Below are 14,570 nucleotides of genomic sequence, written 5' to 3'. Positions count from 1 at the left end.
GCCGTGGCTGTGGTGTAGGCTGGCAGCTGTAGTTCTGATTGGATCCCTAGCCTGGGAACCTCCATATGCCATGATGCGGCCCTAAAAAAGCAAAACAACAACAACAAAACCCCCCCCAAAAGCCCCAAAAAGCCCTGTCAGATCTTTTTTGCTTTTCACCCATAGCATATGGAAATTCCCACACCAGACACTGAATCCGAGCTGCAAGTGTGACATACCACAACTGTGGCAATGTCAAACCCTTTAACCCACTGCACTGGGTCGGAGGTCAAACCCGCATCTCCACAGTGACCTAAGTTTCGGCAGTCAGATTCTTAGCTCATTGTGCCATAGCAGGAACTCTAAAAAACTGTCATATCTTAAATTCAAAGTGACTTGGCCCCATCTGAGTGTTCCTTTGGCAGGCATGAGTACAGGAGTGGGCCTTCTCAAGGAAACAGCAAGAGGATGTTCCCACTGTGGCTCAACTAGTTACAAACCCAACCAGAATCCCTGAGAATGCTGGTTCAATCCCTGGCCTCGCTCAGTGGGTTAAGGATCTGGCGTTGCCCTGAGCTGTGGTGTAGGCCAGTAGCTGCAGCTCTGATTTGACCCGTAGCCTGGGGACTTCCATATGCCTTGGGAATGGCCCTAAAAAGCAAAACAACAACAACAACAACAACAACAACAAAAAAAAAAAAAAAAAAAAAGAAAGAAAGAAACAGCAAGAGAAGTATGCTTCAAAAACAATTCCTAGGAGTTCCTGTTGTGGCTTAGGATTAGGAACCCAACTAGTATCCATGAGGATGCAGGTTCGATCCCTAGCCTCGCTCAGTGGGTTAAGGATCCTGCGTTGCTGTGGCTGTGGTGTAGACCAGCAGCTGCAGCTCCGATTTAGCCCCTAGCCTGGGAATTTCCATATGTTGCAGGTGCAGCCTTGCAAAGCAAACAAAAAAAAAAACCAAAAACAATTCCTATAGTCACACATATTCTCAAACATAAATTCTCTCAGGAGATATAAAGTAGAGAAAAACAAGCATCATTATGATATATAGAACATGTAAAATGTCCCACAGTTCCATGTACACAGAAAACACCAAAGTAATATGACTGAAAATGCAAAAGAAATACTGAGTTTGTTATATGTAGAGAGATACACATTGATAATTATTATATTACATATCTGTGAAAAGTGAAAGAACATAAAAACCATTACAGCAGATCCTTGGCACTCCCAAGAGATGCACCTGGACACCTTTTGAGAAACTCTTAAATTTTTTTTTTTATTTTCTTTTTAGGGCCGCACACACGGTACATGGAGGTTCCCAGGCTAGGGGTCAAACTGGAGCTGTAGCTTCTGGCCTATGCTACAGCCACAACAATGTCAGATCTGAGCCACGTTTGTAACCTACACCACAGCTCACTCCAACATCAGATCCTTAACCCACTAAGCTGGGCCAGGGATCGAACCTGTGTCCTCGTGGATGCTAGTCAGATCCATTTTCACTAAGCCATAATGGGAACTCCAAACTCTTGACTCTTTAACCAACATTTCACTCATAAATTATATATGCCACAAGCGAAACAGCACAAACCCAGATGCAGAACAATTCATTCTCTAGTGATGTGATTCGCACAAACGCCTAATATTACAATTCATCAAGCCTCTTAAGAGCCAGTTACTATTTTTAAATACTTACTAGGTACCAGGCACTCTGCTAAGTCCTTTATATACATTACTGCATTAAATCATATGAGAGAGGAATTATGATTCCATTCTGTAGCTGAGAAACTGAAGCATCACAGTCATCCATTCTAATAAATTGGTGGAGACTGGATTCAAACCCAGGTCAGTCTCTGAAGTCTGTCCACCTAACCATTTGGGTTGTTAACAAATAGTTGAACCTACAAATATTAATCCCCAAATGCCGCAGGTGTGCTAAAATGAATCTATGTGGTATAGGTTTTGAAAGCACGAAGAGATGAATTATATTTAAAAGATTGTTGTATTAGATTTAAGGAAAATGTTTTATAATTTCTTGACTTCTATTTTTATCACTTCTTTGAAAGCAAAAACCCCTTCAATAAGCATTGTAAGCCTCTTAACAACTTTTCTCAATATATATAACTTGCTTTTAGGCTGAATGTGTAGGCGTTTAGGTTGAAGTTTAATATTTTATTAAAGAAACAAAAGCAATTTAAACTGTCTAAAAATCTGCAAGTGAAATCACTGCCTTTAAACTAAGAAGCCACCTCTCTCTCTCTTTTTTTGCATATGGAAGTTCCCAAGCAAGGGGTCGAATTGGAGCTGTAGCTGCCAGCCTGTGTCACAGCCACAGCAATTTGGGATCTGAGCCGCACCTGTGACCTACATCACAGCCCATGGCAACGCCAGATCCTTAACCCACTGAGTGAGGCGAGGGACTGAATCCGTGTCCTCATGGATACTAGTTGGATTTCTGCTGCACCACAATGGGAACTCCCAGAAGCCACTTCTTGCTCTTCTTGATTTTCTTCTGAATTAGAGACCCAAACATGTTTAAAATGGGAATATAAACTACACTTTATACCTATTCTCCACTGTAGAGTTACAAAGAAAATCTTATCATGTGTACCTACTAATTGAGAAAGGGTTTTTCTAGTTCCAGTTTGTTAAGAGCATTAACGCTCCTTCAGGGCCACACTTGGCCTGATATTGGGGGACCTACTGTACATACTCACCTTCTAATGTTTTAATTCCTTCATCTACAAACTTCCTTGCAGCAGATGGACTATAAAGAAAGAAAATCATTACCTTAATACCAAGTGAAACTCAGGATCTATGTTATGAAATAACCAGTTAGATTTTCTCTTGTCAAACATAAAGAGTTACTGTTGAGCTAAAGACCTGCTAAACTGTTGCATGTTTACTTTAGTGATGTTCTATTTTTCTAAAGAGAACTTCTTGAAGCCTTAATCTAGAAAAAGGTGTTAAGTAACTGGGTGTCATAATACTCATTTAATTTATTCATAAAACAGACATACAGGCACTTGAAAACTAGTCATTCATTCAAATGAGATTTAATGAGGGCCTCTTATGTGTCAGATATTCTTCTAAGTACTGAAACTGCAGCAGGAATGTGACAAATAAGGGCCCTGGTCTTTCTTACTTATACTACAGTGTGTAGAGAGAGATAATAAATAGATATACAAACAGAGAAAAATTTCAGGAAGATGAATTAAAATAGGGTAATACGCCAGAGTGGCTGAGTCTACTTTAGACTGGATGGTGAAGAAAGGCCTCTCAGATGACACATTTTTAAACTGAGATTTTAATGACAAAGAGCCTTGGTACAGAAACTAAGTGGCAGAGAAGCTGACAGTCATATCAGCAAGGCAATGAGGCACAAAAATAGCAGATCAGCATTGGGAGTTGAGAGACACAGCTTCTAAATCTGGCCCTGCCACAGTCATCTCACGTCCTGAATTCAGTTTTCTTGCCTGGAGGAAGAGAGTAATGGAACAGACGCTCTCTGAAACACATGCTAACATTTTATCATTGCTCTGGGTCTCCAAGGAGTCACGCTCCTTTTCAGTATACTTGGTTTAGGAATTTAATAGATTTTAAAATACTTTTTAAAATAAAAGAATTTTCATCAAAATGTTGCCATTCAGGAATAAGGATCATATATCTAAAAGAATGCCTCATTCCATGAAGGTGAGAGTTAAGTAAAGCACTACAGCCCTACTATTTCAGTGTTAAGCTTTACTCTGTCCAGTGTCAAGGACGCCTCTGCTAGCTCAATTTAAGACAAAGAAGACTTCATTAGGAAATACCTGAGTGCCTGCTCCAAGCTCATGCACCAGGTGCTATGGAAAAAGACCTTAAACCTTTAAGGTAGATATCAAGCTAAAAGAGTCACAAGAGGCACAATCTGGAGGGAGTGATAATAGGTCCACAGAGCAAGTGCCAATGGAGTTGAGAGGAAGGAGAGCCTATATCTGGCTGGGACTCAAACTGGATTCATGAAGGAGCTAGCAAGTGCCTTGAATGGGGCCTTTAAAGCAGAGGCAGCACGCAAAGCAGCAGCCTCGGACATTTACTATATGGAAGAGTGAATTGCACGGGCAAAGGCAGAGGTGGAAAAGTACAGGTTTTGAAGGGAAACAGCCTGTACTTTAAGTTTGGCTGACATAAAAAAAAAACAAAAAACAAAAAACCAATCCTACTACTGTGTCTGCTTAAGAAATAATTCTTACCCAATGCCACTAACTCGAGTCAGGAAATTGATGGATGAACTTGTATCATCCTGCCGAATCTTTAAGAGAAAAAAAAAAAAAGTCTAACAATGATCTAGGAATGCTTTGAGGACTTCAATAATTTTACTAGAAATACACCAGTCCGCTAAGAGACTTGAAGAGCCATTTAAATCCACTTGGATAACCATGCAGAAGTCTTCATACACAACCCCAGTGTTTACAGGTGAGACAGGAAGCAGATGAAGATGTGTCGTCTCCACTTTATCCAATACTTTTAAAACGCTTATTCATAAAAGATCAGGAGTGATATAATTATTATCATCAGGGTGAAATAAAACCATAAAAATGCTTAGGAGAATTTAAGCACTGAAATTCTAAAAGATAACTATCATTTAGTCAAAGTTTATAATTTTCCTTCTAAATGGTACTAAAAATAAGGAGGTAATTCTACCATAGAAGCTAACAGTCTCTTACACACCACGTTAAATAAGTGAACATTTTCTAGGAATGATACTCAAAATTTAAAATTACAGGATACTTAGGAGTTCCCTGGTGGTCTAGTGGTTAGGATTTGCTGTGGCCTGGGTTCAGACCCTGGTTTGGGAACTGAGATCCCACATCAAGGCACTGCATGCCATGGCCAAAGTAAAAACAAAACAAAACAAATTAAATTAAATTAAATTAAAATACAGGACACTTACACAGCCATAAACTACTCCTCCCTTTTCCCACTGAGTCTCATCAGGGTAAGTGACATCATCTACCCTGCAATGGTGCTACACGAGAGTTGCCTTAAAGGCAGACACTATAACCAAATAACAAATAAGTTAAAATTTTTTACCTTTTCCAGTTTACGCAATTTTCCAGTAGCTAAAAACTCATCAATCTTTTCAGCAATTTTTGTTCCTACTCCAGGCTACAGAGAAAATTAAAAATAGAAAAGTCACAAAAATATAATGCTTCCCAAATCACTGAAAGATAAAGTAAAAAATGAGAAATGAAAAACCAATGATCATTACATGACCAGTCTTGAAACAAAGGACACAGAAAATTGAGTACCAGTAAAAACGTATTTTCCTGGGAGTTCCTGTCGTGGCTCAGTGGTTAAAGAACCTGACTAGTATCCATGAGGACTCGGATTCAATCCCTGGCCTCGCTCAGCTGGTTAAGGATCTGGCGTCACCATGAGCTGAAGTGAAAGTCACAGATGCAGCTCAGATTCCACGTTTCTGTGGCTGTGGTGTAGGCCAGCAGCTGTAGTTCTGATTCTACCCCTAGCCTGGGAACCTCTATATACTGCGGGTATGGCACCTAAAAGAGACAAAAGACAAAAAAATATACATATACATATATATTTTCCCAAAGACAAAATGTTTGAATGATTGGTGAGTGAGAAGCCTTAATAAGATAGTTATAAATGACTCTTGCTTTGTCTTTTTTTTTTTTTGCCATTTCTTGTGCTGCTCCTGCGGCACATGGAAGTTCCCAGGCTAGGGGTCTAATCAGAGCTGCAGCCGCCAGCCTACGCCGGAGCCACAGCAACTCAGGATCCAAGCTGTGTCTGCGACCTACACCACAGCTCATGGCAATGCCGGATCCTTAACCCACTGAGCAAGGCCAGGGATTAAACCCGCAACCTCATGGTTCCTAGTTGGATTCGTTAACCACTGAGCCACGACGGGAACTCCGACTCTTGCTTTTTAAAAATTAACTTTTCTTATAGAAAAATTAGAAAACATACAATCACAAAAAGAAAAATATTAAAATCACTTGATTTCATCACCCTGAAAATTAAAATAACCTATAACCTCGCCACTTAACATCTGCTACACAGTGACTTCTTTTTTGAAGTCATTCTATACATACACACATAAGCAGTTGTGTGTGCATTCATATACATACATATATATATACACAAACACACCCCTACTTTTTTCTTACAAAAACAGAATCATACTGCTTTGTAAAGTGCTTTAACTTAAAAATCATCATGATCAAATTTCTGTATCAATATATAAATACAACTACATCTTTAATGGCTGCATAGTGTGTTAATATATGAATGTATTGTAATTTACTTAACAAATACCCTACAGAACACTTAGATAGCTTCCAATTTTTGATACTATAAAAATGCTGTTGTGACATTCCTCTAGAATGATGTTTGCAAGCTTTCGCACACACCACATCACCTGGGGGACAGTTTAAAACACAGAATGCCAAGTCCCACCCTGGAGTGTCTGAATGAACAGTGTGTTTCTCACAAGTTCCCAGGCAATGCTGATGCTGCTGGTCTGGGTACCACACCTTGAGAATCACTGCTCTAAAACTGCACAGGCCCACATGGAAGCAACCAGCCACATGTGACAACTTAACTTTACATTAAAAAAATTAACACTTCAATTTCTCAGTCACCCTAGCCACGTTTCAACTAGCCAAATGTGGCTCATGTTGACCATACTGGCAGCACTGCTCTACAACAGAAGCTTTGACCAACACTTTGATCACAGTAAATGAGTGTTTTTCCCCCACATTTCTGTCTGCACTATTGTATTTAATAATTTGGTAGACACAATACAGCACCTTGTTGGAATTTGTGACTCTGATTATTAGCAAGGATGAACTTTTCTTCATGTTTACTGGTTCTTTTCAGCTAAATGTTCAACATGCATAACGTGTATCAGTTCTGTCTTGTAGCCTTAAATGCACCCTTCTGTATTCTTGATTTATTTAATGTTTAATGAGGGTCTCAAGACTCCTGAACGCACACTCAAGCTTTGAAAACAGCAATCCCATGTGGGAATGAACAAAAAAATTTAGGAAGTAGAATAGAAAGGGGAAACTGCTCGAGTTTCTCATTTCCTGTATCATAAAATACGTAAGATACATAAAGCAATTTAAGCCTAGAGTAGTTTCTACACCTAACATTAAGGAATAAAAGGCAAAACACTCATTCTGGAAATTTCAGATTTCTAGACTATTGAGAAGCACTCATATGTGCCAGAAAGTAGGTCTGTGGTTTTTAAAATAACTGTGAAAAGGAATAATGATGACATTTCATATTAAGTCCAGTCCTGTGCAAAAGGAATTTTGGATCCTTCTGTGGTATTGTTAAGGATATACCATAAACTCAGATTTGGGATGAAATGCATGAGAACTTGTCAGAAGTTTGCCTCTAATAAATGAGCAGACTATCTGCAATTAACATAAAGGATATTCAATGATGATAAAAAAGGGAACAGAATGGCTCCTAAGGTTAACACTAGGTCAGATGACCAAGACAGAAACTCAGAATTAAACTCTAATGCATTTAGGGAGTTCCCGTTGTGGCACAGTGGGTTAAGAAAGAATCTGACTGCAGCGGCTTGGGTCACAGCTGTGGCTCAGATTCAATCCCTGACAGGGGCACTTCCATATGCCACAGCTGTGGCAAAAAAAACAACCAAAAAGCCCTAATGTATTTAGAACTTGCTTGGCTAGTCTATTTGGGGAGGATACACTGATGGTGAGAACTGTTTGTGGTACAAAGGATCTAAAACCTACACACCAGAGCTTAATTTGTACTGAATAATAAATTCAAGGTGAAGATGAGGCACATAATTACTGTGGATAATCTGTCACTTAAATAGAAGACGTATAAAATTTATGATAATGTTCTGACTCTGAAAGATGAAAATAGAAGGACAGTTATTGCTCACACTCTGAAGATGTTCATGAGAAAATTAAAGACAACTGAATGTTAACACCTAAATTCTAGGGACTTTTAAGAAACACAAATGGGTAAAGAACAACAGAAAGTGGTAACAATCAGGACGTGGACTAATCAAAAAGCCATGTCAATTTGACCTCCTCAACAAAAGATGGATAGGATATGGTCCTTAATCTTGAGGAACTTAGAATCTTTTGATTGACTGACTGACTGATTGATTGCCGTTTTAGGGCCGTACCCACGGCATATGGAAGTTCCCAGGCTAAGGGCTGAATCACAGCTGTAGCTGCTGGCCACAGCCACAGCCATGCCAAATCCGAGCTGTGTCTGTGACCTACACCACAGCTCACAGCAACGCTGGATCCTTAACCCACTGAGCAAGGCCAGGGCTCAAACCTGTGTCCTCATGGATACTAGTCAGATTCATTTTTGCTGAGCCGAGACGGCAACTCCGAGGAACTTAGAATCTTTTATCAGTAGGTAGACTCTCCTAGGATATTCTTAGTGATATTAATACAAATTACCAAGATATGTGGCTAAAGTTCTAGAAACTGGGACTGCCAGCACCACTCTGTTACCACACCCTTCTTGAGGACTAACACCCAAAGGTGACATTCAGTGTGAGAATAAGTACATATATATATGGTTAAGTAGAGAAGAAAACTGTAATTACATGTTTTAAAAATTTTTTTAAATCCAGCCCCTCCTCCAAAAAAACCCGCTTTGAGTTTGAAAAAGCATGCCTGAAATGGCATTAATATGATTCTGAGAAAGTAGCGAAATCTGCCTGTGCGGTCAAGGTAGCTTCAGAGGCAAATTTCATTTTGTGGAAACCCATCAAATTGGTACCTGTGCAAGCTCGTCAATCAACTTGCCTGCTAAACTTACCAGTTTCTTAGCTTCTGCTCCACTCTTTATTTTGTGTGGGTACTTTGCTATCACAGATGCCGCTTTTCTACAAGTTAAAAAAAAAAAATAAAAGAAAAAAAAGGAACTAATTAGAAATCCAGTGAGGTCTTAATTTTTCTTAACCTGGAATATACACGCAAACAAATATGCAGCTTAAACTTTCACTAAGATAACTAGTTTTCCATTATCTGTGTAAAATTTTAAAAACTCAATGAGGAGTTCCCTGGTAGTCTAGTGGTTAAGGATCTGGCATTGCCCCTTGCTGTGGTGCAGGTTCAATCCCTGGCTGGGAACTTCCACATGCTGCTGGTATGGCCAAAAAATCCACCCCAAAACTAAAAACTCAATGAGCTGACAAACCACCTGCATATCTAACTTTCAGAAGTATCACAAAAATTCTCACACTTAAGAATAACATAATTTTGAAGTTCCTGTCATGGTGCAGTGGAAACAAATCCAATTAGGAAACATGATGTTACGGGTTCAATCCCTGGCCTCGATCAGTGGGTTAATGATCTGGCGTTGCCATGAGCTGTGGTGTAGGTTGCAGACAGGGCTTGAATCTCATGTTGCTGTGGTGTAGGCCGGCAGCTGAAGCTCTGATTAGACTCCCAGCCTGGTAACCTCCATATGCCGCTGGTACAGCCCTAAAAAGCAAATAAATAAATAAATAAAAATAATAATATAATCTCAACTGTATATGTAAAATTAGGGAGATTCAGGAAACCAGTAACCTTTCCTTTTGGAGATTAAGTGGAAAACATCATCAAGCCTTTTTTTCTTTTGATAGTTTTAAATGTATTCATAACTCTTTCATAAAAAATGTGCCACATAAATACAAAAAAGAAGTGCCACCTAGTAGTATTCAAACTACTAGGTAACAAACTGGCTTATGGATGGTTATTTTAATTTAATTAATTAATAATTCTGCTTTTTAGGGCCACACCTTTGGCACATGGAAGTTTTCAGGGTAGGGGTTCAATTGGAGCTATAGCCGCCAGCCTATGCCACAGCCACACGTGATCTGAGCCGCATCTCAGGTCTCATGGCAACACCGGATACTTAACCCACTGAGCGAGGCCAGGGATTGAACTTACATCCTTATGGATACTCGTCACGTTCATCAATGCTGAGCCGCAATGGGAACTCCTGGATGGTTATTTTTAAATCCATGACTTAAAACTATGTTCCCGTGTCCTGATACCACTTCTTTTCATTGTTCTCATTTCAATTCTACAAAAAGCAGTGACCTTGATCCTTGCCCGTCTCCACACATACCTAGCTCAGTAATCTGGTGGAAAGACTGGATACACCTGGGAGCTCAATGATGGCATATAATTCCAATGCTAAATGTAGCTGTGCACTGAGGCATAAATACCGGGTAGTCTTTGGAGCCTTAGTTTTTCATCTATTCTAGCACACGTAACCTTTAGATTTGGATTTCAACTTCTCTATTAGCGTATTACTGATGATGAGTCTGGAAAGGTGGGTTGAGGATGATTTGTGGAGGAAACTGTTTCAGCATAGCAAAGAGCTCCACATAATTGGCACTATGGCACAAAGCCTGAAAAGGAAGAAGAATTAAATCATGAAAGGCCTTTTATATGTCATGATGCTTTTGGGCTTTATTTCGAGATAAATATTTAATTATTTGATGTAAAAGAATAACAAGAGCAAATAACCATTTTCAAAAGACTACTCTGGCCACATCAAAAGAAACGTATATGGGAGAGTTCCTGTGGTAACGAACCCGACTAGTATCCATGAGGATGTGGGTTCAATCTCTGGCCCTGCTCAGTGGGTTGAGGATCTGGTGTTGCTGTGGCGTAGGTCAAAGGTGTGGCTCAGATCTGGTATTGCCGTGTCATTGTAGGCCGGCAGCTGCAGTTCCGATTAGAACCCTAGCCCTGGGAACCTACATATGCTTGGGTACAGCCCTGAAAAAAAGCAAAAAAAAAAAAAAAATGTATACGGGGGTGTTTCCATCGTGGCGCAGAAATGAATCCGGGAGTTCCCGTTGTGGCGCAGTGGTTAACGAATCCGACTAGGAACCATGAGGTTGCGGGTTCGGTCCCTGCCCTTGCTCAGTGGGTTAACGATCCGGCGTTGCCGTGAGCTGTGGTGTAGGTTGCAGACTCGGCTCGGATCCCGCGTTGCTGTGGCTGTGGCGTAGGCCGGTGGCTACAGCTCCGATTCAACCCGTAGCCTGGGAGCCTCCATATGCCGCGGGAGCAGCCCAAAGAAATAGCAACAACAACAACAACAACAAAAAGACAAAAAGACAAAAAAAAAAAAAAAAAAAAGAAAGAAATGAATCCGACTGGGAACCATGAGGTTGCGGGTTCGGTCCCTGACCTTGCTCAGTGGGTTAAGGATCCGGTGTTGCCGTGAGCTGTGGTATAGGTCACAAATGAGGCTCGGATCCTGCATTGCTGTGGCTGTGGCATAGGCAGGCAGCTGTAGCTCTGATTATAACCCTAGCCTGGGAACCTCCATATGCCATGGGTGCAGCCCTGAAAAAAAAATAAAAATTTTAAAAATAAATTAAAAATGTATATGGGGATTTGGGGGGGGTGAGGAGGAGCCTGCAGGAGTGGTAGGCTATCATTTGCTTTTCCAGACTTATTTCCTCCTCAGACTATACCCCTTATGCAAACTGAATCACTGACTTCCTAGAAAATGTTATACTCCTTCATGTTTCAATGCCATGGCTTATTTTGTTTCCTTTCTCTAAATTGTTCCTCCTCTCCTCCATCTCCTGATGGGCTCCTTCAAAACTAAATACCTCCTCTGAAGCCTGCTGAGACTCAGACAGAATATAGGGTTGACTATCTCTCTGATTTTGAGATCATCAAATGTGTGGATGATAGTGCAATTACTTTTACAGGAATTCACAGGAGGTAAGGAAAGGAGGGAGAGTAATCAGTTTATAACTATGTTGTGGGGGAGGAAGAAGGGTAGAGAAAAGGATAGAGATAAAGGTAATACAGGCTTGAACATCTGGAGAAAAGCCCAATGTGATGCAGATTTGGAGTCGCTGACATAAATGGTGTTCAAAGCCAAGAATGTAAGACTGCCAAGGAAAGACTGAAAAGTGAGAAAAATGGGCTAAGTGTAGACCTCTGGGAACTACAACATTAAAAGGTAAGATAGAAGAGGTGAAAGAACAGAAGGTTGTACCATCATGCAAGTCAAGGTGAACATCACTGAGAGTCCAGTGAGATGAGATATGGGTGAGAACCTTTTCAGAGGAATAGAGGGATGAAAATTATACTGCAGTGAGAGGAGGAATGACGGGATGAGGAAATCCAGGCCAGGAATTCAGATTATTCAAGGTTAACTGCAAAGTGGAGGAAAGAGAAAGGCGCTAGCTAGAGGGTAGAAGAAAGTTAAGAAGTTTACTTTGATTTTGCTTTTAAAAGCTGAGGCATTGGAGTTCCCCTCGTGGCTCAGTGGTTAACAAATCCGACTAGGAACCATAAGGTTGCGGGTTCGATCCCTGCCCTTGCTCAGTGGGTTAAGGATCCGGCGTTGCCATGAGCTGTGGTGTAGGTTGCAGACGCGGCTGGGATTCCGAGTTGCTGTGGCTCTGGTGTAGGCTGGCAGCTACAGCTCCGACTGGACCCTTAGCCTTGGAACCAACATATGCTGTGGGAGTGGCCCAAGAAATGGCAAAAAGACATTAAAAAAAAAAAAAAAAAAAAGGTGAGCATTTGGACAGGCTAAGGGGGCAGACAGAGGTGGTTGTGGTATTAACGGCTAGAATAAAGCCCCTGGTGAAATGGACAAGGATGCTGCACAGTAGAAATAAGCACAACACTGTAAAACAACTATACTTCAATTAAAAAAGAAAAGGACAAGGACGGGATCCAAAAAGGTAACAGATTAGCCACAGACCAAACAGACGGAAAGACTTCCTTGAACCATATCTTCTTTCAACACAGACCCCTCCCACTCTCTCATTATGGCTTAAAATTAAACTGCATTTTCAGTAATCCACATTTGATGACGGGAAAAACAGGTATTAACCTTTTTTCAATCAGAATTGGCAACTAATCAAAATTGATCCTACAAAGCTGTGCCCAAATTCTCCCAGAAGTATCACAGTAAGGTGCCACCAAAGTCAATACTCTCAGTTCTTGTTTTTTTCTCCTCCTGCAGATGGTCCAAATATCCACTAGACCCTCAGCCCGGCTGACTGCCACACATCCCAGAGAACGCCGCACGGTCTCACCTATAGGCGTTGTACTTGTGTATAGCCTGGTTCACGTTCTTCTCAAAGTTTGCGAGTTCTGAAAAGGCAACAGGAAAGTCGGGTGAGCAAGAACCACGAGTAAACAAGTGAGAACGGAGTTTCCTGGAAGAGGACCTAAAAGCTTCTCAGGGACAGTGACCCCTGCTTGTAAACCGGCCAGGCCAAGGGCAACCCAAGCGTGACGCAAGGGTCCCCCAGCAGGGCTGACAATCAGCACCGGCGCCGAAGGAAGATCTGCAAGGCAGACTCCGCGCTGTGAGGGGCCAACCCATTCCTGAGCTTGTCGAGCGAGGACAGAGAGAAGGGAAGGCAATGGGGAGGGAGAAGAGGAGAAAGCCTGCGGCACCCGGCTGGCACTAACCTGTGAGCATGTCGGTGATGCCTCCGTTCAGAGTCTCCTGCGGCGCCTTCCGCTTGCTCATGGTGGTCTGCACGCGAGGACCGCAGCGCGCTCACAGCCGGCGACAAGCCCCCTCTCCCAGCTTTAAGTAAGGGCCGGGACTTGGAGAGCGGGGAGGACCATCATGGTCTCCGCCAAGCCAGCGAGACCGGCGGAACAATGGCTGCCTCTGACAGGGGGCGCGGCGCGTGGCGCGCTGATGACGTCACGCGCTCGGGGCGGGGCCTCTGCCAGGGTGGGCGGGGCCGGTGCTAAGGTGGGCGGGGCGGGGCCGGTGCAGAGGATGGGGTGGGGCTAGCGGTGGAGCGAGAGAGAAATGGGTATCTGGAAGAGAGGCTGGGCCAGAGCTTGGATTTGGCGGACGGAAGTTGGATGCCCCAGGATTACATCCCAATGGGTTTCCTAAGGGAGGGCCTGGATTTCTGACTCAAGACGTTTTACCTGTCTTCCCAGTATGTTTCTCTGCAATCCTCTCCCTTGAGGGGCAGTTGGGTTTTGACTCTAAAGTCAATACCTCAGGTGGCGGTGGGGTATGTAAGATGGTGGGATGCGGGTAGAATACATACCATATGTGCACAGTAATAGGTGTTGGATGCATCACGTGCTTTATGTCTGATTAGTTGTAACACTGGCGTCAGACATTGTCCAAACTTGCTGCGAGATAGCAGTGCAGTCCACTCTGTAGAGGAGTCCTGTAAGGTTGCTGCATGAGCCTGGAATGAAGTCTGCGGATCATAGGAAATGCCCCCAGCCTAAACTCTTTGGCAGATATGCCAACCAATGTCGGAAGATAATTTTATTTTTTTGTTCTGCTCTTTTTGCACTGGGGGCGGAAGTGGAAAAACAAAACAAAACAATAAGAAGGGAAAAGTCATTAACCTAGATAGATAATGAGCAGTGTAACTGCCATTACAACATAATGACCTATATCTGAGAAATTTACAGCTCTGCTTGAGAAATGGAAATGTGGCAACAGCACTATTTAATTTCCAAGTATAACTCCTGAGGTTCATACTCAACTGCCAATTCCAGGCAATTGCTTTGTATGTAAATAAAATTAAAAGCCTCGCAAAATGATA

General features: G+C 42.0%; 1 protein-coding gene across 6 annotated transcripts in view; it reads right to left on the bottom strand.

The window, feature by feature from the left end:
- Positions 1 to 13,686, bottom strand: part of POLB (DNA polymerase beta) — a 31,699-nt gene extending 18,013 nt beyond the window's left edge. For 2 of the 6 annotated variants that reach the window (XM_085004421.1, XM_085004424.1), the window contains exons 1-7: positions 13,453 to 13,686; positions 13,071 to 13,128; positions 10,115 to 10,400; positions 8,816 to 8,882; positions 5,060 to 5,134; positions 4,219 to 4,277; positions 2,701 to 2,750 (exon numbers count right to left, since the gene is read on the bottom strand). Coding sequence is in view for 1 of the 6 variants with exons in the window: in XM_021078254.2 (XP_020933913.2) it covers positions 2,701 to 2,750; positions 4,219 to 4,277; positions 5,060 to 5,134; positions 8,816 to 8,882; positions 13,071 to 13,128; positions 13,453 to 13,513 (370 nt within the window). In the remaining 5 variants the exon portion in view is untranslated. Of the gene's footprint in view, positions 1 to 2,700; positions 2,751 to 4,218; positions 4,278 to 5,059; positions 5,135 to 8,815; positions 9,825 to 10,114; positions 10,881 to 12,306; positions 13,129 to 13,452 lie in introns of all 6 variants that reach the window. The other 4 variants (XM_085004422.1, XM_085004423.1, XM_021078254.2 and 1 more) reach the window with 4 other exon arrangements.
- Positions 13,687 to 14,570: the final 884 nt, after the last annotated feature.

Source organism: Sus scrofa, chromosome 17, assembly GCF_054392235.1.
Source record: "Sus scrofa isolate SSC_HxYL_T2T_F1_AM1 chromosome 17, Sscrofa_HxYL_maternal_Yorkshire_Landrace_v2.0, whole genome shotgun sequence".
Classification (NCBI taxonomy): Eukaryota; Metazoa; Chordata; class Mammalia; order Artiodactyla; family Suidae; genus Sus; species Sus scrofa.
This window is presented reverse-complemented; position numbering and strand designations above follow the sequence as displayed.